Source organism: Opisthocomus hoazin, chromosome 5, assembly GCF_030867145.1.
Source record: "Opisthocomus hoazin isolate bOpiHoa1 chromosome 5, bOpiHoa1.hap1, whole genome shotgun sequence".
In the NCBI taxonomy this organism is placed as follows: domain Eukaryota; kingdom Metazoa; phylum Chordata; class Aves; order Opisthocomiformes; family Opisthocomidae; genus Opisthocomus; species Opisthocomus hoazin.
Window position 1 is genome coordinate 70492414 of NC_134418.1, and position 27527 is coordinate 70519940.

The window sequence follows — 27527 nt, forward strand, 5'->3', positions numbered from 1 at the left end:
AAAGCAAGACAGGGACCAGCCGAATTTTAGCTGCGGCCAGTCACTGACTGGGTGTCAAAACCGCCGCTGCCGCTCACGAGCGTGGCAGGGTAGGTCTGTCTGTCTGTCTGTCTGTCTGCTCCGTCTGCGCCTTCACCGCACCCCCCCGCACCCCACCGCAGCGGTGGCAGGGCCGTTTGTCAGAGCCAGCACATCCAGCGATGCGGTGAGGCGGTGTCCAGGCTGCGGGCTATGCCACACCATGTCCTGCTCCTGTTTCACCCGGGGTGACAAACAAAAAAAACAACAACAACAAAAGCCTCGCGAATCAATTCCAGAATATTCCCATCCTTTAAAAGTACTTGAGGGCACAAAAGGCACCCATCAGCCTTAACTGCTGCCCGTTGCACCCTGAATAGCCGCAGCTTCGCAGCCAGTTGAAGGCCGAGGGACGGCACCGGCGCTGCCAGCGGGGCCGGGCCGGGGGGGCGAGGGGGGGCCGGGGGCTTCCTGCCCCTGCCCGTGCCCCCCGCATGCCAGACCGCGATGGCCGATGCAGAGTTTAAACACTTGCAAATAGGGGAGGGAACATCGGGGCTTGTTTTACATGCCCTTTTTTTTTTCTTTCCCTTTTTCCCCGCCTGGCTCGAATTTAAAGCGAAGCGGCCGCATTGTTCGGGAGGGTCCCGGCCCCGCAGCACTGACAGGAGCTGCTGTTTACACGGGCTTCTCATTCCCGCGTTGTTTGCTTATGGAAAATAAGGGGGAGTGACACACAAAAAAAAAAAGAGGAGGAAAAGGGATCAGGGGAGAGGGAGGCACTGCCCGCAGTGCGAAGCCGGGACCTTGCCCCTGCCTGGCCATTAACCTCGCCGCGAAAGGCCGCGGGCTGGCTGCCGGCTGCCGGCTCGTCCCTGGCCTGCCAGCCGGGCAGGGGCTGCCGGTCTCCTCCCGCCGCCGCCCGGCCTCCGCCCGCAGCCCCCCGGCGCGCCGGCATGAGGCTCCCGCCGCTGCTCTGCCTGGTGGTCCTGCTCCTGGCCAGCCTCCTCCCCGCCGGCGGGCAGAGGCCGGGTAAGCGATGCGTGTGCGCAGCGAGCCGGGGATGGCGGCGGGCGGCGGGGGGAACACACACACACCGGGGCGAGCGGCGGGTCCCGGGCCGCCGGCCCCCGCCGCCGCTCCCCTCACGCCCGGGCTCCCTCTCTCCGCAGGCGGCGCGGCCCTGCGCAGGAAGCTCCACCGGCACGGCTGCTCGCACCGGCGCTGCGTGCCGCTCCACTCCCGGGTGCCCTTCCCCTGAGCCCCGCCGGGCCCCTCCGCTCGGCCCCCGGCCCGCAGCAGCGCTTCGGAGCGGCGTCGGACGGGGCGCGCCCAGCCCCGCCGCGGGGCTCCCCGGGCCCGCCGGGCGGGACGAGCGCGGTGAGCGGGGCGGCTGCGGGGCGCGGGGGGCGGGAGCGGGGGGGTCGCCCGGCCGGGCCCGCCGCTGGCGGGGGGGGCAGCGGTGTTCGCCCACTTCAAAGCGGGCCGGGATTCCCCGTCGCTGCCGGCCGCGGGCTTTGAGCTGCGCGGATGAGAGGCGATACAAGTGCAAATGGCAGCGCTGGACGGCGGAGCGGGGCATGGACATGCAGATGCGAGGCGGCTGCGGGAGCGCGCGGGCAGCGAACGCCAGTCGGGGGGCATCAAAAGGGAGCCAAGGCGCTCCTGCGACTGAAGGGCGAATAAAACATGCAGCCAGTAGTTTCACATCTTCTAAACTCATTATAAATTAAAAAAAAAAATGCTGTAGCTGCAGGCGCGACAGCATCGTACATAAATGATGGCAGAACCTGCGCTCTGCCGACCCAAGAGGTGTCGGTTTAGAGAGCGTTGCGCAGTGAAAAGGAGCCCAAAGCCAACCCTTCGACAACCCCGTACCAAGAATCTTGTCAACGCACAAACTGCCAGGGTGAGAAGGGCCCGCAGCCCCCCGAAACAGCCCGCAGAAGGGTGCCCTTCGCTCTGCGATGCTGGCCTGGAAACACACGGGAGGAACGCGTGGTGGAACGGGCAGCTGGACACTCTGTGAGGCTGGAGAAAGATCACCCTGTCTTAAATTCAATCTTAGGTGGGCTGCTGCTGAGTGACAGAGCGGAGCTCCAAGCAGAGGGAGGGACAGGCCAGAAGGACGCTTTGCTACAGAATGCCGCCTCTCCTCACTGCCTTCAACAAGAGACGGGTTAAATGAGATTCCCCCATCAGTTTCAGCACAAACCTAAAAAGATGAGCAATTGGATCAGTTCACTCCACATGCAGAGACTGGATGACAGGGACAGCGGAATTTAGGTCCAGCAGCTTCTCAAATCACTTCTGAATGGCTTGCTTCAGTTCCTAAGAAGAAGTAAATTTAACCCTTCTTCCTCCAGGTTCCATAACCTGGAGATTGTCTGTGTAGAAAACAATTGCACTTTACCGTGCTCTGAAACAGTCTATAATGCCTTTTGCTTGAGACTGCAGTAGCTGCACAATACACGTGCACTTACACTACAGAACTTCAAGACAAAAGTTACTTTCAGTGTTACCTCCTTCTGTCTGGGGAGCTGATATCCTGCAACAAAAGTCAATGACAGAGGCAAACGGTTGTACTTCTTAATTCATAATATATCTTGCAGGCATTTAGCTAAAGATAATTCTGCTTTATAAAGCTGTCTAGAAATCCATAAAGCTTGACTGGGGAGTAAGAGGTGACAGGCACCTGAACCAGCCCTGCTAACTCCAGTCATAGTTGTGGGTGCTCAGCTCCTTTATCTTAAGTAGGATTTGCCATCTACGTTTACATTCCCTTCCAGTTTTAGTCCTAATTCAGCAAATATTTACATGCCTGGGTAACTTGACTCACTAGAGTAATCTTATTGATCTCAATGGAGTTGTACATATGGATAAAGCTATTTGCAGATGCAAACAGGATGGGCCCTTAAGCCTGAATTTCAACAGGTGGTTTGAACTGGGATGGATGTAGCCACCTCTCTTTTTCACAACAACATTTGAAATGACCGGGGAGGGGGGGGGGGGGGATTGAGCTTGATTTTTGAGCTTGATTTTTTCATCAGTTACGTAGGCAAAGCATAGGACAAACAGGGGAAAATCCACTTTTATTAGAAGCCTTCTTGTTTATGGCATTTCAGTTGTTTTTTCTTAACCTTTTTAGCTGTAATTTCCAAATTAAGAAATACTATGCCATGTATAATTGTATTATTATTAAAATTAATATAGTCTCTTGTAAGAGAAACTTCCTAAATCTCTCATTAGTGGCTCTTTCTCTCTCTTTTTTCCCCCCAGCAATTTCATAATGGGCTTTTCAGTGTTTTAAAGGACCAACAATTAAACCAATGGACAAATCAGAAGTCCAGATCGACCACAGCTGACCCGACAGAGGCACCACAGCCCCATCTTCAGCAGTTCCGTCTGCCACATTCTGCAAGACCTGGAACAAGGGCCCCCGCCTCACACCCCAGGAAAGAGGGGAGAGAAACAGAGCGTGGTGATGGGAGGATGTACATGAAACTCAGCTGGCTGAAACGTTCTGTATAAATTCTTTCACCTTCATAATGACCAGTGAAAGTTAAAGACCAAATCTAACATCAGGTGCCTGAGGCGGATTTCAGCGGCATCGAGGAGGATCTGTCCACGGGGACTCTTAATGGTCTGTAATACTCAGACTGAGAGAAATTGGACGTGCTGTTGCCTACTCACGTCAGACTGTTTGCAGGGCAGTATTTCGGGTAAAATAATGTCCGACTACAGCACAGAACTGCAAAGTCCATTTTTCATTTATACTTTTATATATTGATAATATATACATACATGTTTTAACACCTAACATTACATCTTTATGGAATTACCTTAATAATAACCACATAGAATGTATTACTGCAATAGTACCAAAGTCAGCACCACACTAGCGGTCCTACTGGCTTCATGTATAGCAAGCACAGTAAGAGTTGACAATATAAGTAAGCAAAGAGAATATTATCCCTCATTCTATAGATAGAGAATTGAAGCACCCAGAGATAAGAGATTATCCAAGGGTCATGCAAAACTGATAACTCGGATCTCTGAATTCAGGCCTTAAGGTCAAGCCCATGCTCCTGCCTAATGAGCTGTTACTGCAAAGCCTACCGTTTGTTTTCTTAAATCGGGCTGCCAAACCAGACAACTAAAACATACCTGAAAAGTCAGTACTATACAGCTATTCACTTAGTAGTTTTCCTAAAATACCCGCTACAGTATTCTGAATAGAGCATAAAAATAGCCCATTGAAAAGAAGCCTTTGTTTGGTCAGCCCCAGCATCGTGTAGTACTCTATTCCTGTCATTTAAATGAATGGGATATTTGGAACACAGCACTACAATGAATGAGAACTTCAAACAGAAAACGGGCTGTTCTTTTCACAGTGGAGGTCAAGAATACATTGAGCTTTTACTTTATGTTTTTTCTTTTAAAAATATACATTTCATATCTTTTTATATCAGCAGAAATTACAAACGTACATACAAAGGAAAACACGGTAGCCCTTTCATTAGCAGAACTAAAACAAACCTGAAAATAAGTCATACCCAGACTTTTAAGTCATTGCACTAGTCTTGAAACATCAACATTTTCTGTAACTTGTGTAAAGATGAGTGAAGGTCAGCGGTGTCATAGCTTAAATCCAGTATTAGAATTTTGTCTTGCAATGTGTAGTTTCTAATAAGTGAAAGAACAGCAATCAAGAAAATCGGATAGCTGAAACTTTCTAATCAGTGTCTATATGTAACCCCTCATATCTGAGAGCCTGAAAATTTTATCTGTTGAGTTCTGCCAGTATGAAGCTGGAGTTTCAAATTTCTCCGTATAGGGAAAAAAAAAAATCTTTACATTCTATTCTGGAGTTTTGGAAAATAATCATACAAAGATGGTCAGACTTGTCTACACCAACAAAGAGCCCTGCATAGAAACCTTTGGAGTTTTGAAAGAAAGCAGCTTTCCAAAATTAGAGGCATACTACCACTAAATTTATTTTTAAATTATTTATTTAACTTAGCTTTCATATGTGTCCATGGCTATCTCTGTTTAGAAGTACAGGTAAAGAGTATGGGAAAGCAAGAAAGGTGAAGAGTAACTTTAACAGTTATGCCTTATAGATGAGTACATGGATTTAGCGTGGCACTGGATGTTTTATATGGCCATAATTATTCAATTAACTTTGATGCAATCATAAGAAGAACATGAAGTATCTATCAGAGCACTATATATGCATGTTCCTTTACAGATGTAAAAATAAATAAAATGAGTACCAGAGCATCCTAGGAGGCCTGTTGGCAGTCTACAAAATTATTGTAAATGTCTATTCTTTTTAGACACTCTGATACCATGAAATCTTCTTTGAAAAAAGGCATTGATTGTGATCTTTACAGATACGTTTATAAACTAGCTGGCTGATTGTATATGTTGTAAAAAGATAGCATACACTTCAAATAACATCTCATTTTAAATGAATAATTTGTATACTTTTAAATAAATAATTTGTATACTTTTCAAAATTTATATTCTTCAGCTGTCAAAGTCAATGTATCTACAGCAAAGGGAGAATTAGTCTCATTTTCCCTGTGGATTCATATGGAATCAGCATATAAGAATTTTTCTTAATTTTATTTTCAATAAATAGTAGTTATTCATGTAAATGTTTTCCTCACATTTTCTACCTCTACAAATACGAAATTCTGATAAAAGCCCTATAGAGAGAACTTAGTTTAAAAGTACTGGTTGGTGTAATCACAGCATGCTCTAACATGACACCATAACAGAATTGCAGCAGAACCCAGACTACGCCTTGTCTTTGTGCCTAGAATAAGCAAGATTTTAAATTGTCTCAAGAGTAGTAGGTCATGACATCTGAATGTGCTCATAAATTAAAGAAAATGGTCTTTGCTTATTTCAGGACAAAAAACAAGTTCGGAAGTAGTCTGAAGTGTAGCAGAAGCTAGAATGTGCTGTAACTTCTCCCCTTAGAGGTTGGATATTGTAAGTTTCTATGGGCTAGATGTCTTGCACAGCTGAATCGGAGAGCCAAGTGACACTACCACAGCGCAACACTCCACCGACGTTTACCTTCAATGGGAGCAGGGCTTCACGGGACCTTGTTTTCCCTTGAGCTGGATTTATCTTTGACTTTGTTGAAATTATCCATTTTCATTGGATTTGCACACCACAACTTCATCTGACAAAAAACATTTTGCATGACAATGGTGTGATTACATATATCATAAACATGGAGCACCTGGACACAGGGCTACAACAGCCGAGCGGACCGTGTGCACGTATGAGCATACATTTAAAGGACATTTGTACAAATACAAATTGCTGTGTACTGAAAGTCAGAATTGATGTTTGCATGGATGCAAGCTAAGAAAAGACGATCCAAAGGTAAATTCAGACAAACTCTGAATGCAAGTTTCTAAAACTTAGAATTAACTCCTTGTCTCGTAGAGTTACACAGGAAAATTTTAAATTTTATTTGAAAGTCAGTTTCATTAAGTCTTTTAAATTATATTGGCTATTTTAGAGTGAAATACAGAATGATGTAACAGCAGGTCAACAGGAAGTGGAGGTAAATGTAAGGCTGCAGTGAGAAACAGCAGATTAGTATGTTCCCAAAGGATAATAAACAATTCACCTCTTCCCAGTATGGAAAAAAGGAAATTATAGAAGAATAAAGACTGGAAATATTTCCCTTATACCACATACATACGCTATAAATATCTCACTGTCTGTACACACAGATCCAAATTTTGCTAAGGGTCACACGAGATTTATATCAGCATCAATCAGGAGAAGCATTAGTATGGTAAATAAGTTCAAAATGTTTGACCACCATCAGGGAAGTACAGTGAGCACGCTGATCTCTGACTACTGCCGATGGCCTTTATCTTTGTGGCTAGTGATCAAGCTGCACAATGGTTGTGCAAAATGGGCAACACTCCAACAGCACAACCTATGGCTTTAGTTAGCCCTAACACCTAAAAGCCTAACTCCTTCCAGCACTGAGGATGCTTGCTGATGTCTCTCGAGCCACCTGGCCATTAGATTGTTGTCTGCCCAAGGGCCTCTGGTCCATGATACTTTGTTTTTTAGATTAACTATCAGTAGGGCAAGCCTGCTTAACTGCCTATTTGTGTAGAAGCTTAATGCATGAAAATCCTGTTAAAATCTTTTGCAATCAGTGATGTCGTTTGAGAGGTGAAACACTGGAGTGGTTACATGGAATTTCCACTATGAGCTATTCAGAAACAGAAAATACAAATATCAACTGAGAATATTTCCCTTATCCATGATGCGCATTCACAAGCAATCATCACAATGTGTCTTTAACACATACAAAATACTGAGCACATTTCAGCATTTCATCCAGAAATTGTTACAGAATCCCTGGTCTGCACATTTTTGGGGCAACCCCGAATCTTTTATGTTTCTCAGGTGGCCTGAAGTGCTTGTTTTCCCAACCCTGAGGAACACATACATTGTTCTTCCGCAGAAGCATTGCATCCCCCGGGCCGTCCCTGCCACCCAACAAGCCTACAGCACCCAGCACACCACCATGACATCACAACAGGCACGCAGTGTCACAGGGCACCTCCTCACGCAGCCTGCACCACTGCCGTAAAGCCTTTTCCCCAGAAGCTTACATACACTAAGAAATCCAGATACAGTGGGAGGGGTGATAAAGACAAAAAGGGGGGGTGGTTGTTGCAAGTTGTTAATCATTTGTGTGCTTATGAAGAGCTACTAATTGCAAAGGGCTGTCTGAACCTGTGCATCCCCTGCAACCCGCAGGTGCCCTGTTCCATGGAAAGCAATGCTTCTGGTTAATCCAAGTTTTACCTTCAGCAATCACGAAGAAGAGAGGGGCATGAGCAACACCCTCAAAATACAATAAAGTAGTTCTGCTACACTATGCATCCTATTCCTCTATGTTGGAGAGAAACAGGAGTAGCAGGGAAAGTGTGAAGTGTGATGGAAAAAACATTGCCCAGGAAAGAACAAAACTAAACTTCAAGCTTCAAAACAAGTGCACAGCTATCCTTGTTGTAAGAGTTTTCAGCTGGTTTTAAAACATCAAAACTGCTGCAAGAGACAGTCCTCACCAGCTGTACATGAGCTTAGAAATAACAATTCACACTTTTCCTTAGTTGCATTTATTGTGCATGAACTTCACAGTCACTGCTTTTCATAGAAATTACATAATTTTATATATACAATCACATCAAAAAAACAAGTTCTAAAACCAAACATTTATATTCCTCACACATATACTATAAAATCCTGGCTGCATTTTCAAGAAACCACAGTTAAGGAGAATAGTCTAGTGTTGGATAGCAGCAAGACCTCCAATACTTGTTGTTTTCCTTTAAATGAGACAACCCCCATGTCTGGTGCACACTAAACAGTTTAGTTTTTTTCTGAAGTTGTGTCCTAGGACCAAAGTAGGATGGATGAATTTTCTTACACTCAACAAGACCACTCCTCATGAAAGCCTTCTTCCCAGTTTTTGACTAGTGATTACCCTGTCTCCCCACAGAGGTATTTGCTTCTAAAATAATTCTTGGTCTACACTGGCAGACAAAGTAGTGCCCATAACAGAACGGTTCTTTTACCAGCCTTCCCAATAAATCCATGAAATAAAACCAAAAGTTCTTGTTTCTCCAACTTCTAGAAGATCTTTGTCTTCTGCTGCTTTTCACCTCCCTGCATACACTGTTTTAGCTTTTGAATCAAGATGTTGACATTTTTTGAAGACTCAATGCAAAGAGCAAGGTGTGCAACAGATGCATCTTAACAGGATCTTGAAACCCATTCAACACGAGTTAGTTACTAGGCCAATGAAAACGCTTACTCTCTATTTTTGTGTTGTTAGTTCAGTTGGCAGAGTAGGAATCTTGATTATTAGCTGACACAGACTCCTAGTAACAGGAAATTCATCAGCCCTGAAGATACCTCTTACAGGTTTTAAAGCCAGAATTCTGAAAAACTGCATAAATTGCTTATCAGGACATTGTTTTATGCCATATACTTGTACAAAAGATTTGCCATTCTAGACCACCCACTGCCTTTTTTTAAATTCTAAATAGAATGTCAAATTTCCCCACTGGCACAGGAAACAGTTTCATTCCTTTTCTTGACGAAGGAGAAAAGGAGACCGCTATAGAAAGCAAGTGTCCACTTTGTACAGGATTACTGAAGTACACCACCTCTAACGCTGGAAGTAATGGGACTCAGTGACAGAACACATCTAGTCTCAGCTTCAGCACTAGAAACTGAAAAAACATCCTTTGCAAAGTCAGGTTTTTCTGGAGAACACATTTGTATTCTAGAAATATAAAATACTTTAGTAGTTGGAAACTTAAAGGTTACAGCAGTACAAAAATAGCAAAAACTGAACAAAGTTAAACCATTTTACCTCAGGTCCAACTTCACCTATTAGGAATTAAAAATCCTTGAAGCTCCAGAACTGATGATTTGAAGAGAGCCAGAGTGTCCAGTTGTAATAGCTTTAGAGTGTACGCAGAGCTCATCCTTCCAGCTTAACTTCTACTTCAAAATGTGAAAGATGACTGAAGAAGAGTCATCTGTACAAATCAGTCTGGATATTACATTACCTCAGGTTCCCTCCAGAGCTCCAACAGCAGTTTTCCAAATACTGTTAAGTTTTGATTTGCTGAGATGTTAGCGCCAGTAGTCTCTTGCTGAGCAGTGCATTGTGTCGCTGAAGATACTCTATTACATCTCCTTGCTTCTCAACTATCTCTTCTAAACTTGAATTTTCCCTTGAAATAACGAAAGCAAATCCGGATTTCAATAAGTGACAGCAGCTTTCCAACATAGGAAGTGTTAGCTAATTCACAATTACTCAAAGTTACTTCTTTCAGTTCTACTTTTGGTGAACTCAACTAACTTTTGAAGGACACCTTTATGTTTACCCTCCATTTTGCATGAAAAGGCAGGAAGAGAAAAGTTTGGCTAAACTTCATGCCATATCTACATAATTGAGTTACATATTTCCTGCTAGACAGTTACAGAAAGCTTGCAGTAGTATGAAGGTTCTTACTGTCTAACAGACTTAGTGAGCGAGAATTGTATTAAGAAACCCACAGCACCTTTTCCAAATACATTGGGAAGCTTATTTTAAGCAGGCATAGTATTTTTATTCAGCTGTGGGGATTATAAGCTGTTTAAGACAGAAATTTCTTGATTAACCTGCAGTAACATACATGATATACTATTATATACAGTGGTATTATCTGTCACAATACAGTGACAGCATCAGCACCAAACAGTTGTGCTATTTCCAATCTACAGCCTCACATACACCTAACCTCCCACTTAAAGTATCTCCAGATTTCAGATATCCTTCATTTTAACTAGCATAGTAACACTGCAACATTAAGTAAAGCTAAGTTAATTGAGAAAAATCTAAAGGGAACAGAATTTTTTCAAATCTGTAATTAGGAACTTTTAAAAATACAGCAAGAACAAATACCTATGCCTAAGCATACCCCAGTCTTCCCTTACACATTATTTCTTCCTAGCTGACTTTGGAATCTGCCCTCTTAGTACACATGTGAGCATCTTAGAACTTAGAAAGTTGCTCCTCAGCCTTGCAGCATTTTGGAACATTGCCCTTTTCATAGTTCTTAAGAGTGTTGAGGAGGATAGCTACAGTGGAAAAAAGCTTAGGTCCAACAAAAAACCTACTGTCGTTAAACTGGAAAAAATAAAGAAAGCGAGTTTTGGAAACAAAGCCTGCAGCCTTAACCAGCAGTCTGCACTGCCAACTTCAAGCACCAGAAGAGGTTCTGATCAGTAGCTTAGGTTGTAGACATCACAGTATAAAAAAAATTCCTATAACCAGGGTCAGCTGCAGCGCTGACAGGATTCACTTTTCAATAGACCTTAACTCTCAAGGGAAAGAGAGTCAGAGTTGTATAGAGCTGAATTAAAATAATTGTTTTGCAATCAGTTCCCACAGGAAGTTTGCACTCTAATCAAAAGTAATCAGAGTCTTTTCCTCAGCTAGTCATTGTTGCAGACTCCTTCCCTGGGCATTTCAGAATTTCTCAGGGGAGAAGCTGAATGAGAAAGGAATGAGGTCCACCATGCATTCACCATGGTGTTTATATCAAGATGGAAGTCAGACATTGTATCAAAGTTCAAGACAACTCTAAATCCTTCCTGTAACCTGGACATCTACTTCCAAGTTCCATAAAAGCATGTGCCTGCTGCATTTGTGACACCAGGGGAAGTGCCGAACTATTAGTCATCTCTGCAGTTCAACTTTTTACTATGACATGTACATAAGCAAGTTATACTGTATTAGAAAATTTTTAAATAAATTCTTATATGGAAATCCATGTTAGATGATTTTTTTTTTGTTAATGCATACCAGACTCCTTTCAGCAACTGGAAGATGTTCAAGCAGTCGGAAGGTACACAAAGGACAAACAAGCAATGAGTCTCAGTGCTTGTGAGGTTAATGTTGGGTACCTTGTGTTTCACTGAGACCTTCCTTAACTCTGAAGTGCCCCAGCCACCTTTAAAGTTCCTTCCCAAACTGGAAACATATTTTATACTCCAAATCCCTTGCTAGAATCTTATGTCCAACTGTTGGCAGACAACAAAGGTGCAGTTTTCTTCTTCATCTATCAACTGCTTACAACATATCTCCTTGCCTGAAACTGGCTGAAAAAGCTAGGCTTCTGTAAGCTTACTTTAAGTAACAGCGTAAGACACCAGTATCTCTCCTCAAACTCCCATATAAAGTCAGTAACACAGATTAAGCACAGTTATTTATAGCACATTAGAAATTTGTGCAACCAGCCATTAATGGTCAAATAATTTCTGTCCTTATATTTGAGGATTTCTGTAACCTAACAAATTGCCATTACTATGTATAAAGTACAAGACTGTGCTACTCATCTGTGCATGTAAAATAGCAACCTTAAGCATACTATTATTCCCACCTCAGCTTTGGTCGACAGATTTAAGATTACATGTAAGTCTACAGAAACTAATGCAATGACATTAGTCAGTGTTACCTATATACCATGCCTGAACACAGCACAAGATTAAGACTGAAAATCTTACCTGAATCCAATTTCTGAGGTAATGTGACTAGGGTAAGCATACATCTTCTCCTCTTCAATTATGTCAGGTCTTGGCTTCGCACGATTGAAGTTGCTTATTTTCACTGCAACAGAGTTTTATAAATTGGTCAGAAAGCAAGCAAAAAGAGAAAAGCATTATCACCAGGCTCCAAAGTAAAAAAACCCAGAAATCTGTAACAGATAGTAAGATTGCCTTAGGATAGAAGATTGAAAGATAACGGAATCTGGGGAGTGGGGAGGAAGGAAAGAAAGAAAAAGCAGACTAACTCTGCTCATTTCTGGAATGGCTTTGATAACCAGGTGGTGGAATTGGCTTTGTCTGGATTTTTTTGTCAGCCTTGCTGCTTAAAGGATCACAGTGAGGTAAAGACCTGAATGGAGAAGCTTGAACATACTGCTTATACTGCTTAACATCTGCAAAGTTTAGTACGTCACTGAAGAGAGGCTGAACCCTTAGTTGTGTTTGAGTGGCTACTGAGACACAGTCTCCAAATTCAGGCCATAAATGACACAACATGCCATATAAAAAGTCGTAAAAACTTTTGATACTGGTATCTAGGTCAGAACTTCTAGTTTAAGTGCTTTGAGAAATACTGTTTTAACTAGGCTACCTGCAGTGAAGCAGCAGCTTGTCTGCCTGCTCTAAAACTAGGGCACACGTGCTACAGAAAGCCATTAAGTATTCAAACTAGAGTGGTTGTGTGATCAGCCTCACATTCTGAACCTTGCAAAGCTGGCTATCAAAACCAGAAGTCATTCCTGGGCACCTGTGAATAAAGTTTAAGATTAAATTTAACAGATGTGGAACAGGGATGGGAGAAGCTATAGGCACCCTCTGCATTATTTCTGGAAGGAAGCTGAAAACATTTGAAGCCATTCATATCCTGATTAAGGGAATGTACTGAGATCTGGAATACACATTTGGGACCCTGCAGTTAGGACTGCTTGTGAAGCAACACATCTAACACCACTAAAAATATTACAGTCCAGCCCCATGAGAAATCCACACTACTGCAGCACAGAAAGACCATCTTTACAAGTCAATAAGATGGGGTTCACTACAGGCCACCCTGCTAAAACAATGCTAAGACCCTCCAGAGGTTAACTACAAGTTAGGCTCAAAGGTTAGTTATTTCTATGATGGTATTTCTCTACAAATAAAGCCACAAAGGAATGGATGTGGAATTCCCAACATGTGTTGTCTGTGGGAATGTTACTCTTTTATTGAAGTGATATTAGAAGTATGTAAGAAAGTCATTAAATACATATATTTAGTAAACTTTTTAAAGCTTGACTCCCTAGCCTATCAATAACAAACTTACAATAGTAAGCTGACATTTGTAGCTGTCTATCATACTTCATTCCATGCACATTTACCTCACTCAAATGATTTACATGTCAAGTCTGTTATAGGTCAATCACAGCAATTCCTTGTGGATTTCCAAATCCCTGCCTCTGCATCCTGCAGCTATATATACATACTCTGCTGAATGGAGATTTTTAAGCAAGGCAGTAGTACTTCACAGGACATTGTACACCATGCAATTCACAGAACAGCTCCAACAAGCAAGAAGAAATATCTAGAATTACAGTGAGGTATTCCATGCCACCACTTTCATTTGTGATGCAGTAATATTTAAATGAAAATAAATCAGGTACATGAAGCTTCTACAGATAAGCATTTATAGCTCATTCTAGTAGTTAGAAATAATTGTTCCACAGTGGAGAATCAATGTATGAAGTAGTGCTACCTTCCCTCCAAAATTTACTAACATACACTAACACAAGAAAGGGGTTGATTATGAATTGCTAGTGTAAAGTGACCTTGATCTCCCCATTGTTGCTCAGCTACATTAGCTGATACTATCTTAACAGTAAGTGGTGTCTGCCAAGTGCTTGCCTTGGAGAGGCACCATAACTCTGAGCAGAGGACTGCTCTTAAATTATCCTAGTAAAGAAGCTTCATGCTTCCAGTCACATAGGCTGCTCTGTTTGACAGAAAAGAAAAAATTATCTGAGTGTCACTGTTACTACAGATTCTCAGGCCATTTTCAAAACTGGCCAAATACATTTGTTTTGCTTCAGCAGAGCTTTAGTTTGATGCTTAAAATGTTAAAAAAACCTAAAAAACCCAGCACTACATGACAGAATCTCCTCGCTTACCTCACCTCAACATGTGCTGGGGTGGAACACAAGCAAACAAGTTACACCATGCAGCAGAAAAGTCACCTAGAGTGATTGGAGCTCTTCCCCATCTTGAGGCAAGTGTTAAGTCACATAAATTAACCTTCATTTTGCACACCAAGCTTTAGAGAATGAAGCTTAGACTGTTATTTTGGGACTGCTGAGGAAATGAGGTAGCTGTTGCCAAAAAAGACTGCCTTACTCCTTCCTAACAAGGCACCTCTGTCCCTCCTTCACCTTTGTTCCAGGACTCAGACCCTTCAAGCCTCCTTCAGCTGGAAACCAAAACACTGCACCCCACAACTTCCTAGTATAAGTCTGTTAATGGATTTGCTAGGCACAGGAACTGACAGAGTACAAGCTAGCAAACAAGAACCTTTAGGTGACGTAAGCAGAAAGATAGTTAGAGAGCACTTATGGAAGTCCAGGCTCAGACCTTACTACTATGAAGATCAACTTTCTTGTAGTTGCTTGTCCTTTTCTGCCAGGGTAAGCAACACACAATGTAGCTCTTTGAGCTCCAAGAGGCCTCAGGGTAAGAAATAACGTTTCACTGGAATTCTATTAAAGTTTTGCAATTTATCTCTTGCTTCCTGAGTTTCCCAGGAAAGTAAGTATGCATATGCGAAGACGGGATGATCTCCAGCATTCTTGGAATAGTTCTCTAGGGCTGCCATGCTGGCATTCCCTCATCATTGCCTTTACTCCTTCAGAGGACAGTCAGTCTACTGGAGCCACGCTGGTCTGTTCCAGGAAAGCCTGACAAGCCTAGGGCATTTGGGCCTCTGCACAGCTATAAGTAAAGGACATAGTTTAGAGCCAGGGCCTCATTTAGAACCATAGAATCATTAAGGTTGGAAAAGACCTCTAAGATCATCCAGTCCAACCATTGACCCATCACCACCATGCCTGCTAAACCATGCCCCAAAGTGCCACATCTACACGTTTTTGGAACACCTCCAGGGATGGGGACTCAACCACCTTCCTGGGCAGCCTGTTCCAATGCCTGACACTCTTGCAGTAAAGAAATTTTTCCTAATATCTAATCTAAACCTCCCCTAGGCACAGCTTGAGGCCATTGCCTCTTGTCCTATCACTAGTTAGTTGGGAGAAGAGACCAACACCTGCCTCACTACAACCTCCTTTCAGGTAGCTACAGAGAGCAACAAGGTCCCCCCTCAGCCTCCTCTTTTCCAGACTAAACAGCCCCAGTTCCTTCAGTCACTCATAAGACTTGTTCTCCAGACCCCTCACCAGCCTCACTGCCCTTCTCTGGACAGGCTCCAGCACCTCTATGTCCTTCTTGTAGTGAGGGTCCCAAAGCTGAACACAGGACTCCAAGTGCAGCCTCACTAGTGCTGAGTACAGGGGCACAATCCCCTCCCTACTCCTGCTGGCCACACTATTCCTGATATAAGCCAGGATGCCATTGGCCTTCTTGGCCACCTGGGCACACTGCTGGCTCATGTTCAGCCAGCTGTCAACCAACACCCCAAGATCCTTTTCCCCCCAGACAGCTTTCCAGCCATTCCTCCCCAAGCCTGTAGCATTGCATGGGGTTGTTGTGACCCAAGCGCAGGACCTGACACTTGGCCTTGCTGAACATCATACAGTTGGCCTTGGCCCATGGGTCCAGTGTGTCCAGATCCCTCTGCAGAGCCTTCCTACCCTCAAGCAGATCAACACTCTAGCCCAACTTGGTGTCATCTGCAAACTTACTGAGGGAGCACTCAATCCCCTCATCCAGCTCATTGATTAGTGTTTCTCTGTGTGTCATTACATTACCAAGAACATACCAAAGTTTTCTTCTCTAAAATAAAAGATATCCTAGATTAATTACCAATTACAAAATCAGACAAGTCAGATAACACAAATACTGATCACCACAGAAACAGCTTTCACTAAGTTTTAAGCTTCATGTAGTCCTAAAAGAAGTATTTCCACTCTCCTTCCCCCTGTTTGATTAGAAGTCAGGGGCAAACTATAAGTTTTGCCCATTGGTTTTGTTCCCCCCACCCCACGTCCAGCACAACCAGTGCTACTGAGAGTATTCAGCTAAGGTGTCATCTCCTTTGTAGCTGTAAGTAATCACAACAAAGCATCTCAGAAACAGGAGTATAAACTGTCTAACTCAAGAACAGGAACTACACATCATTTAAACAGACACAGACTTCACAGTAAATATCTCTAGTTTTCCTCAGGCAACAAAAATAATTGTCTTTTTTAGTGTCTTGTACCATTTCAGTTTTTCCGAACCAGTTATTTCCATTTGAGGTAATGCAAGCCATAAAGCCAAACAGCTTTTAAGATGAGATTAGAGAAAACTATTTGGTTCAAGCATTTAATCAACATTTTAGATACTCCTGCAATAGTTAATAGGAAATAATAGTTAAAATAAGAAAGAGATTTATCAAGTCTTGATAAGTTAAAGCAAAAAGCAGCTAACCTTACAAACTAACAGTGACAGTGCAAAGCAATGCCTCAAAGTCTTGTGATGCAGTATCTTATCTTAGTAAAGCACAGATTCTAAAAGTCATGATTTTTTTTTTTTTAACCTTTCATTAGAGGGAATCTTTCATTTTAGTGACAAAGTAGAACTAAAGCTTTTGGGGTGGGACCAGGTAAAGGTGAAAAGTCTGGAGAGCAAGGCACATCACACTATCCACAATGCAAGTCCCGTATGTAAAGCCCACAAGCGGTTCATGGTCAGGCCAGCTAGCTCTGACTGCTTCAAAGCTTGTGGTGGACACATTTGAGAACACACTGCTGGACAGACAAGCCTGTTCACAGGACACTCGCAACAATTATACATCTATCACCACTTTACTGGATCAACAGCTTTGATGTGACATGGAGCTTTCACTTAGCAGCACTTGGAGGCCAAATCAAGCCTGACAACCTTCCCATTTATTTTGGAATTGCCTTAGTTCTTCTACAAACACAGAATAATTCTGTATTTGTAGTAGCAGTTACATATCTTTGGGTACCTCAAGTGAGCTACTGTGAGGGCAAACAGAACAGCTGAGTAGCAGCTATAACAAGTCTCACTCAAAAAGGGCAAAATTGCCTCACCTGTGTAAATCACTAAGCACGTCAGGGAGCTAATCAGCTCCAGGCCCAGGACTCCCAGGATAAGATACAGGTACACTTTACTGTGATCAGGAAAGGAATGCTGCATGGACAGAATCAGAAGAAGGGCTGCATTACCTAGAAAACAAATGTTGTATTTTACAGGCATAACGATTTCATTAGCTGTTGAAAATAGCTTGGTACTCTCTCATTCTCAATATCTCCATTACACCACAGCATTTCAGTAATGCTTCTCCATTTCATACCATACTTGCCTTTTTAGCCATTTCCTTAACACAGGTGATGCAAGCTTACAACTGCTGGCAGCAAAATGCTGTTTCGTTTAAGCATTTGACTTCTATGGTAGAGAAATATGAGTTTTCTTACAGATATTTCTGACTTAAAGTAAGAGCTGAAGAAATACACTAGAAAGACCCAATATACATGTGTGGGCTTAAGCACCTTCTAGCCTTGTTGCTGCTATCCACCCCCAAAACTGCTTGGACACTATTAATTTCTTTCAACTCCTAAGAAGTCACATCAGTCAATTCAAAGTGAGAGAGTGTTTTCCTTCAAGTGGTGGATTTGATGGTATTTAAATGAGGCTAACAAAAACCCAAACGCCTTCCTTTCACAGGGAGATACTTGCATAGGCTTCCAGTTGCCTGGCTATTATTTTAATACTTGCAAGGTACTAAAAGTTTAACCAAAATGAACACAATTAGTCCAGGAGAACAAATGTTGAATGACAGACTTAAAACATCCCTAATTCTTTACACTCTGTATCAGAGAAGAAGGTGTGTGAAATGTTCTTTTCTTTCCCATAGAAACGCTATAAGCAGTGTCTGGATAAAGCACTAAGTGTTTTAAGACCCTCAGTATAGCTTAGGGGACTGCACAGTTCTCTTTCATACTGTGTGAGGGAACTGAACTGTCAGGATGGAAGCAGCATCAGCTGCAATTAGCATGGCATGGAGTCTGCACTAAGGGATCTAACCACCTTCTGACCCACAGATAATTTACCTCAAAAGTCCACAGCACACAGATTGCACCTGAACATTTACACATGCCCAGAAGCTTGTCCAGCAGTGAAGTGGGCTCCATCCAAGACTGAAGACAGGGCTAAGTATGCCAGACTACACTGCAATAAGCAGAAATAGTCTTTTTACTCTCTTCTGAAACATCCTTAAACCTGCTGTAGCCCAGTTCTGTCACCACACTCCAAACACATTCTTTATCTTCAGAGCTCTATCTAGTGGCCATAGCCTGAAGTTTTGCATTCATCAAGTTGGCCAGCTCTTCTAGTGACTAGGTGGAAAGAAAGCTAGGGTTTCAGATAAAGCTCAGGACCACCTAACTTAGCAATTCTGGTGAAAAAATTTCTACTCCAGTTATTCAGAAGATTTACAGAAGGGAGGTGGGATTATAAGAAGCAAAAATACTGTAAAAGCCACCACTGTTCCCTTTTCCCCCTGCTATTCCTGTGTGAAAACTCCCCTCAAGTTAAATGGATTAAGTTTGTTGAAGAAGTTTGTTAAAAAAGCTACACCAGCTAATTGTACCAACACTTCACTCATACCACTGGCCAGTGAAACTAACTTGGAATACGTAGTTAAGCCACTCCCATACACCACCCTTGGTCCATAGGAAGTAGAAGAAAAAGCAGTTGGTGGACCTGAATTTACACATGCCCCACTGAAGATCAGAAAATTGCCTGTTTTACTGATTTCAGACAGCTGTTGAGCAAGAGGCAATTCACCTGTTTCTACTTGAACAGCTGAGTTTAAGAAAAGAGTAGCACACTTTTTGAAGGACTAGCAGTCTTCCCACATATCCAACTAGACAAATGATCATGCAAGTCAAGATCACTAGCAGCCAAACACAGACCTTACCAGCTGAACATTTTATGGCTGAAGGCTAGATGCAAAGAACTCCATGTTTTACTCAATTTCACACTTGTGGGCATTTTTCCACCAGAAAGTTCTTTACAACATGCATCTGGCAGGCCAGAAAGGTCAGTCAGGGGATCCACCTGACTAAAATAAGTATCATTTATAAATGCTGATAGGCAGGTTTTAAAAAGCTTAATATATAATATCCATTTATATATAAACTGTTCAGTCTTATTGTGTCACAGTTTAAAGCTTTAGAAGAAAAAGTAGGAAAACAAGTTCACTTCACCTGTGGAGTGTATCAGCAGTGGAAGCCTTTTCAGATTTCTTGTTGATCGGTATATTGAGAAGTAACCTCTGCTTCTGACTTTACTGTGGTGGTGCTGGACATATCGTTCAAAAAAAACGTGCAGGATCCACAGAATTACTTTTGCAGTGATTATAACAGTCATCACTTTAAGCGGGTGAGTATAGTTTCCAGGGCACTTATCCTGATTTGGATTGGGGTAAGAGCAAAACATAGCTGCTAAAAATGCTAGAACAACAAAAGCAACCTGGAAGACAAAGGAAGGCAGATGAAAACTCTTAAAGTCAACATTTAACCATAAAAAAAAAGACAGGCTTATGTAATTTATTCATTATGCATTACTTTCTGAATTGATTTTATTAGCATTGAGATAACTTATAAAACATTAGACACTTACTACCACTACTGCATGTCATTCTAGGAACATACTCATGACTGAAATGGCTAAGTAGTAAGATGGTCTTGCAAGAGTGCATCTAGAGCTGAACAGAGTTGAAAATCACCACTCTTCCCAGAATTCCCTTTAAATCAATTTCCCTGTTCCCCAAGTCTCCCCTTCACAGTGAATTTCTCTTATTTCTGAACCCTCTTTACTGTGTCTTTTTACTTTAAGGGGCCCTTGATTTATACTCCCTCAAAATAAAAGAATCACATCTTTTTAGACCCATCCAGTTACACTTGTTACTGCTCTGCAGGACATCCTCATATCTTATTGGTACAGTCTACATTTCTTTCAATTGACATTTCCTAACTGAAAAGCAACCCTTTATGAAATCCATTAAAGATAATCTCCAGGTTACGACATTAGAAAAAAGTGTATCGTCATCACATTAACTTAAAGTGAATTATTAATACTGGGTAGGCATCTTTGCAGTCAGTAATCGTTCTTTAGTATACTTACTATCAGATTTTTCCATTTTGTTCAGAACTCATGTCAGAATGATCAGACTATAGCCTGTCAGATTATATGCACACTTCTCCTTTCAGACTAGTGCCATTATGCCATAACTTTTCCTGTCTTCTAGACTTTTCTCCAGATTTCCAGCATCAGCAATCTTTTGGCCAACTAGAAGGCAGAGGCTTGGGTGCACATTATCTGGGTCATACGTAGACACACACAGGGCTTTTTATAATCTTTATAGAATTTGTGTCAGAAACTACTCTCCCTACTGTTTTAATTCAATGAACAAGCACAGTACTTCTACAGAATAGGAATATTATAAAATGGAACTGAAAACAAACACAACTCCCACCAATACAGAACTAAATTGAGAGCCTCTATACCAATTTTCCTCAGGTCTAGAGAATTCTAGTATCTTTAACGTACTTTGCTTAAAAAAGTGTCCAGTGTTCTGCATCTCATAACTGGATAGAAACAACACATCAGAACTGAAGACAGAGGAAAGCATCTGATTTTTGTTTGCTAGCTATGTTTCCATACTTAATTCTATGGATACCCAAGAGGCCACTGTCCCCTTGCCATGCCCTTGAACTTATTTTTCATATTTTTGTCATTTCTCAAGCAACTTTCTTCAGAAATTAACCTTTGAGAACCACTTAATTACTCTTGATATGAACTGCTCTTAGCTTGCTCTGGTTATGAGTAGAGGAAGGTAATTGGGGAGAGGGAGAAAGGAGAATAATTGTCAGTCATCAACACCTGACAGAGACATTACAGAGGACAGTGTAGAAGGCGGGAAAAAAAAAGGAGCATGTTTATTATCCATAAGACCATTATTTCAAATGCAAATTAAGTCCAAAATTATCTTGAGATGGGTTAAACAGCCAGATTACGAAGTGAAACAAAAAGGTGGGATCTCAACAAAATGTTTGTTTAATCATTTAACTACCTCCTTTTCTTACAAAGCTAAGAATAATTCAGCTAATCTGTATTTTATTTGGTCCACTTACTGTTTGGTTTGCCACTTTAAGGCAGCAACATCTAGTTCTACTCCCTCCAGGTGTTAGGAATGTATTTCAGTACAGAAAATGGCTATATTACACTGATATGAGTGGGAATGGCCTAGCATTGCAGCTCTACTGATCTCCTACAGCAGTGTATACAACAGGAAACAGATAGCTGGCATTAAGAGTGGCATTTATTAAAGATGTTTTGCTTACATTTTAGGGTATTCCAACAACAGGTGCTTCACCCCAGTACAGGGGATTTTTATATACAAAAGCTATTCTTTTAAAGAGTAGTATTTAAGTTCAGTTTTGTTTATGTGCATACACATAGGGGATTAAGGAAAGGCAAGGTTAATAAAATAATCACTTTTAGCCTGTACACTTTACACTGCTCTCCAGATAGGAGCCAGAAGCCTGCAGAAAAGCAAGGCTTGGCAAAAACAAAGCCACTCAAACCCAGCCCCACCACACTCCAACCTAACCTACTCACACACTCCAGAACTGTATGTAACTAGGCAGCCGTACCAAAGCAGCTATTTGCTGCCTAACCCAAATTCTTGGCACAGGAGGGTGGAGAGGAAATACTCCAAGTTACATACAAGTTACTTTCAAGATGCATTACAACTCTACTGCATAATACTATGACGACTTCACTTCTCCAGGACACCTGCCCCTTTGGCAGGCTGTGCACACTTGCAGAAGCAGAGGGGAAGGAAATCCAATAAGCTTGTTGTCCCCATCCATGCTTCCAGCAAGAGACATCACCATTTCATGTAGCAATTATAATGCTGTATTTCACTGACAGAAAAGGATACTTCTCCATTTTGCTCCAAGGACCAAATGGCCACTGCAGCAGGTTCAGCAAAAGGAGCAAGTCTTTACCTGGAAGTGTGTGTTGACAGAGGCCTCAGCAGTTCTCTCTATCTTCCCACACTTCTCTCCATTTGCAGAAGTGATGGGGAGAGAAGAGGCAGCATTTTCCTAGCAACTGGGTGACTGACATTTGGCTACACCAGTGATGGTAGTAGATAATAAGGCCTCAGTATGAGGGGGTGGAAAAACATTTACTGCTCTACTACCAATAGGAGTGTCTACCTTTGCAATGCAGACTTCAAGTTCTTCTGGTAGAGGAAAGGAATAAGGCTGAATACAGTTTCCACTGGGAATTTTGTTAGTTTTTTTCAGCAGAACAGCAAAGTCTTTCCTAAGTCTACCTGATCAGACAGACAGACATTTCTTGATATTACTAAGAAGCCCACAAAACACTTACTTCCAAAATTAGAAGGCCAAGACATTGTTTGAACAGCTTTATGCAGCTGCCCACAGAGAGACCTCAGAGGTTGGTGTGCACTCTTAAAGTTCTGGTAAAGAGTGTTTTGCAGAGCCCTGGACACACCATTTTGAGATCAAATGAACCTTTAACATAACCAGCACCACATACATATATCTTGTGCACTGTGGCTTTATATGCATACTACCTTTAGGTCAGTTTTAAGGGCATTATGCAAGTATTTTTTCAGTTAGATCTTAGGATCAGAGCTCTTCATACTTCCTTCTTGATGTTTGGTTTCCACACACTCACAATCAACAGTAAGTCTCTTCAGCTTGTCAAGGATAAACACATTACTAGGCCAGAGTCTCTCCACTTCTGTCGACCAGCCTAAAAGAGGCCTTTATACTGGTAGGTACAAGATCTGTCCTTTATCTGTGCTTTTCACCCTCAAGCTCCTGAAGTCAGAGCAGGAAGTAACATTTGGATTCCTTTATCTCTCCATCCGCTACAATGGAAAACCCCTGCAGCAAGTCCAGCTTTACTTATTTAGTTACCACATGAAATACCTTAAGTATTCTCTGTGAAATTAAGTTCAGCCTCCAGAAGGCTGAAATTAAAATTATCTTAATAATTAGGCATCAACATTATCTTAGCCCTCTATAACTAGTCTAAGCACTTCTATAGCTGTAACATTATCTTAAAAGCACATTTCCAACAGCACAGAAGAACTACTACTCCAAAGGCTTTTCTTCCTAAAAGATGTGTTGTAGAATGTTAGCACCGATAAACAACCTGAATGAGAACACAGCAAGTATAATGTAGCATATACATGATCAAAATTCATTGGTAAATAAGACGTCACTGGTTTGGAAGAACAGTGTATATAAGTTTCAGCAGAATTCTGTCCATGTGAACATTAAGATTTCAGAATAGAGACAGCAAGTTTTCATAATGAAATCATGCTGCTTGAACTTACATGTATTAGCAACAGAAAGTTGGCAAGGAGAACTGCTGGGATAGCATGAAATCTTGGCCTCAGCTGGGAATGCAATGTATGAGACGAAATAAGCGGTGCATCCAGTAGAGGATCATCTTCCAAACTCTGTGTGATTTCCAAGGAACCCTGGAACAGAAGCACAGGGCAAACAGTAGTAATAGGTAAGCTTTAGAAGTAAAGTACAAAGTCTTAGTACATTCCCTGTTAGCAAATCAAGCTTTGTGGGAAAAACAATTGAGTTAGTATCTTGACACAAGCTCCTTAGTTCTAGGCAAACTCTCATCACATCTTTCTGCAAGAACTCAGTCCCTGAGGAATCCAACACTAACCTACCACTCAACAGCACACTGAGTCTTCAGAAACTTTCACCTTTAAGATGTAATACAACTATCTGAGCATCACTCCTGAGAGGCCACAAATAATAGTACATTTATGTGAAAAGGTGGAAAAACTGACAATTAAAGTCTCTCTCTCATATTTTATACAGACACTGCAAAAATCCTTGTTATTCTTAGTTCTGTCCAACTACAGTTAGAGGCAATAACAAAGCTGAGGTGTAACAGTTTCAAGTGATTCAGCCATTGACACATCAAAACACCTGCAGCAGCAGATCAAATGGAACCCAGGCAAGAGAGAAGCAGCAGTTCACTGACGGAAGAAGATGCTACCGAGACCTGAGCAAGACCTTCCCTGCTTCCACTTGAGAGCATGCAGCCCTTACTTGTCACATGGGCACCAAGCACTGGGGCTCTGGCTTCACATTCAGCTCCAATGTTCTGGCTATGGAAGTTTCCAGGAGTTCCTTTTACATTCTCCAGTGTTATTTCACCTATAGACAGCTGTCTACAGTGAAGGAACTAGTCATCAAGGTTAATTTCAGTCAACAATCAGTTCTATTTTAGTACTGTGAAGGCCACGCTTGCCCAACCATAGAGGAGTGTGAACAGGCCTCTGTCACTTAACTGATACCTTTTAATTAGCCTTGTCTTCAACTGTAAACAACCCTTGCTGGAATACCTGCCTGGTAAGATGGTATTCCATCTGCTGTAGACATAAAGGTTTACAAATGGCACTCCTTATGTCACCAATATAAAATCCAGAAGCAAGTGTACAAAGATGTCCACTGTCCCTCACCCCCCATTTTCAGGGCTCAGGTATAATTTTAAGCTCCGAAAGCAGATGCGCAGGACCAGCGCTCCAGCAGCCAGGACACCTTGCCTCATTCCTCCTCAGCGCAGAATTAACAGCGGAGTTAACAGCTCACGCCTCCCGCAAAGGCAGCAACCCTCCTTAGGATGAGGTCCTCTGTCTCCTGGACAGGCACACTCCTGTGGTGTGACACCAACCAGGGCACTCCTTCACAGGCAGGGCTTTACCAGAACACGTGCAACCCTGTTACTGACTGCAAGGCTGGCCATCATCCGTCCCTGCATCCCAAAACACAGCTAGTGCTAGGCAGCATGGGGTGACGTGACCTCCCTGAGCAGCTATGGTTACAGGCGGTGTGGGGAAGAGGGGAACCAAAGCGAGAGAGATGGCAATGCCCTACAGTCAGACATCACGAGAAACCTAGTAAATGTCCTAATCAGATCAAACATAGGCTTCATTTAATCAAGATGAGCCAAATCCACAGCTGCTAACAGCCAAAGCGCCTTAGAACAACGGCACTTCTGCTCGGCACCAAGGTTAGAATCATAGAGTAGTAAGGGTTGGAAGGTTCCAACCCCCCTGCCATGAGCAGGGACACCCTCCACTAGACCAGGTTGCTCAGAGCTCCATCCAACCCGGCCTTGAACACTGCCAGGGAGGGGGCATCCACAGCTTCTCTGGGCAACCTGTGCCAGGGCCTCACCCCCCACGTGGTGAAGAATTTCTTCCTAATATCTGATCTAAATCTGCCCTCTTTTAGTTTACAGCCATTCCCCCTTGTCCTATCACTACACACCCATGTGAGAAGCCCCTCTCCACCCTTTCTGTAGGTCCAGGTTACCGTGAGCGCAGGCCGAGGCTGCGGCCTCTCGGCCCCCCGGGCCCGCATCAGGAGGAGGAGGAGGGCAGGCAGGGCCACAGGCAGCACGCCCTGCCCGCCCAGCCTTCCAGAGAGGGGGGGAACAACACCCGAACGAACAGAAAACGGCCGAGGTCACGCCAGCGGGTCAGCCAGAGACTACCCCCACGGGATCTGCCTGCGGAAAAACCAACCCCGAGGAACTGACCGAGCTACGCGAGAGGCCTCGATTAAACCAACAACCTCGGTCAGAGCCCAGCCCGCGCCCCGGTCACTCGCGGGGGTGCGGGGACAGCGCGGCCCGGGAGCGGCCCCGCCGGGCTCTTCGCCTCCGAGGGCGCCGCGTACGAGGCGCCTCAGCCGGCTGCTCCCCCGGAAGAAGACGCCGAAGCCTCCAGCGCTCCGTACAGCGAACGGCGGGAGGAGACGGAGCGGAGAGCGCCGAGCTCCCCGCCCGCTGGCCCCGCTCCCTCCCGCCGCGCGGGCCCGCGCTCACGTTGTCCAGGTCCCGCCGACGCCTCCCCGCCGCCAGCGCCATCACCGCTCCCCGTCCCGGCCGCCCCGGCTGTGTTTAACCGGCGGCCCCGGCGCACGCCCCGCCCCGCCCGTAGGCCCCGCCCCGTCCGTAGCGCCCCCGGCCGCTTGTCGGGCCCGGGCCGCGGCGCAGCGCCGGCCCCCGGGCGGGGCGGGGGCTGCGCGGCAGGGGGGGGCAGCCGGGGCCCGGGCTGCGAACTGGGTTTTCTGACCGTGCGCTCTTGAGGGGGCTGTGGCCGCTCGCGGTGCCCACCACGCACTTCGCGGCCCTCTGCCTTGCCGCTCCTTGGCCCCCTTTCGTGCGCCAGACGCCCCCTGGCCGCCTCAGCCCCCTCCGGTGACCTTTCGTGGCCTCACAGAGCAGCGCGTTGGCTGCCGGTTGTGTGCCAGCTCCACGCGTCCGCTCGTGATTCCGCACCGTCCGCTCGCCTGGCGCCACCGGCCCTGCGCCTTGGGCTGGTCTCGGCCACTGAAGAGGACCAGAGCTGTGGCAGGGGCTTGAAAGGCAGCAGGACTGTAGCATCTCCAGGCTGGGGCTGTTCTTCATGTGCTGTTCGAGAGACGCCGGGGCTGTCACTCCGAGCAGCTGGCGTGGCCCTGCCTCTTGGCAGAGCGCAGAAGTGCCAAAGGGCAAGAGCTGCTTTGGAGGCACGGGCATCTTCAAGCTGTCCCAAGTTTTTTATCTGTTTCTGTGATTTTCTTTTGTACAAAAATGCCCAACTGAAGCGTCCCACCTGGAGCATTTACATTCGTAACTTGCATTCGTTGGTTCTTGTTGTACATAGGTACACATATATAATGACCTGGGCAACTACCTTAAATGAAAAACAAGCTTTAAGCTTGCTTGTAATGAAAAGCAAGCCTTAAACTTGCTGGTTTCAGTAAGGTTAAGTCCAGCTCCTGTGAGAAGAGCCTGCTCAGTTCCACTTTCTCAGCCCAAATGTTCTTTTTTTCCTCTTTCTTGTGGTGCTTCCTCTTTCTTCCTTCCTCAGAAGAGCACAGATCCTGCTGATCAGCAGCCAGAAGACAAAGTTTTTCTGTGGCAGTGAAGCGAGGCCACACTCCACTGGCTGCTGTTCAGGTAACCAGCGTTACTTCTGCGAGGTGCTCTGCCTTGCCCAGCAGTTAGGTTGGCAGGGGTGGTCTGCGTCGACACAGACCCAGCAACCACCTACTTCGCAGATACGGGTGGTTCGA

At 43.9% G+C, this 27527-nt stretch overlaps 2 protein-coding genes across 2 annotated transcripts; one reads left to right on the forward strand and one right to left on the reverse strand.

Moving 5' to 3' along the window:
* The first annotated feature begins 678 nt into the window (after positions 1-678).
* APELA (apelin receptor early endogenous ligand) lies at positions 679-5544 on the forward strand. Its single transcript, XM_075421666.1, has 3 exons — positions 679-1050; positions 1191-1398; positions 3298-5544. The coding sequence occupies exons 1-2, from the start codon at positions 975-977 to the stop codon at positions 1277-1279; spliced, it is 165 nt and encodes a 54-aa protein (XP_075277781.1). The 5' UTR covers positions 679-974; the 3' UTR covers positions 1280-1398; positions 3298-5544.
* On the reverse strand, positions 5276-26377 carry TMEM192 (transmembrane protein 192). The gene is made up of 6 exons (XM_075421665.1): positions 26293-26377; positions 23768-23914; positions 19593-19857; positions 17415-17549; positions 12139-12241; positions 5276-9821 (listed from the first exon to the last, which is right to left on the reverse strand). Exons 1-6 carry the CDS (start codon positions 26332-26334, stop codon positions 9698-9700), a joined length of 816 nt encoding a protein of 271 aa, XP_075277780.1. The 5' UTR covers positions 26335-26377; the 3' UTR covers positions 5276-9697.
* Positions 26378-27527: the final 1150 nt, after the last annotated feature.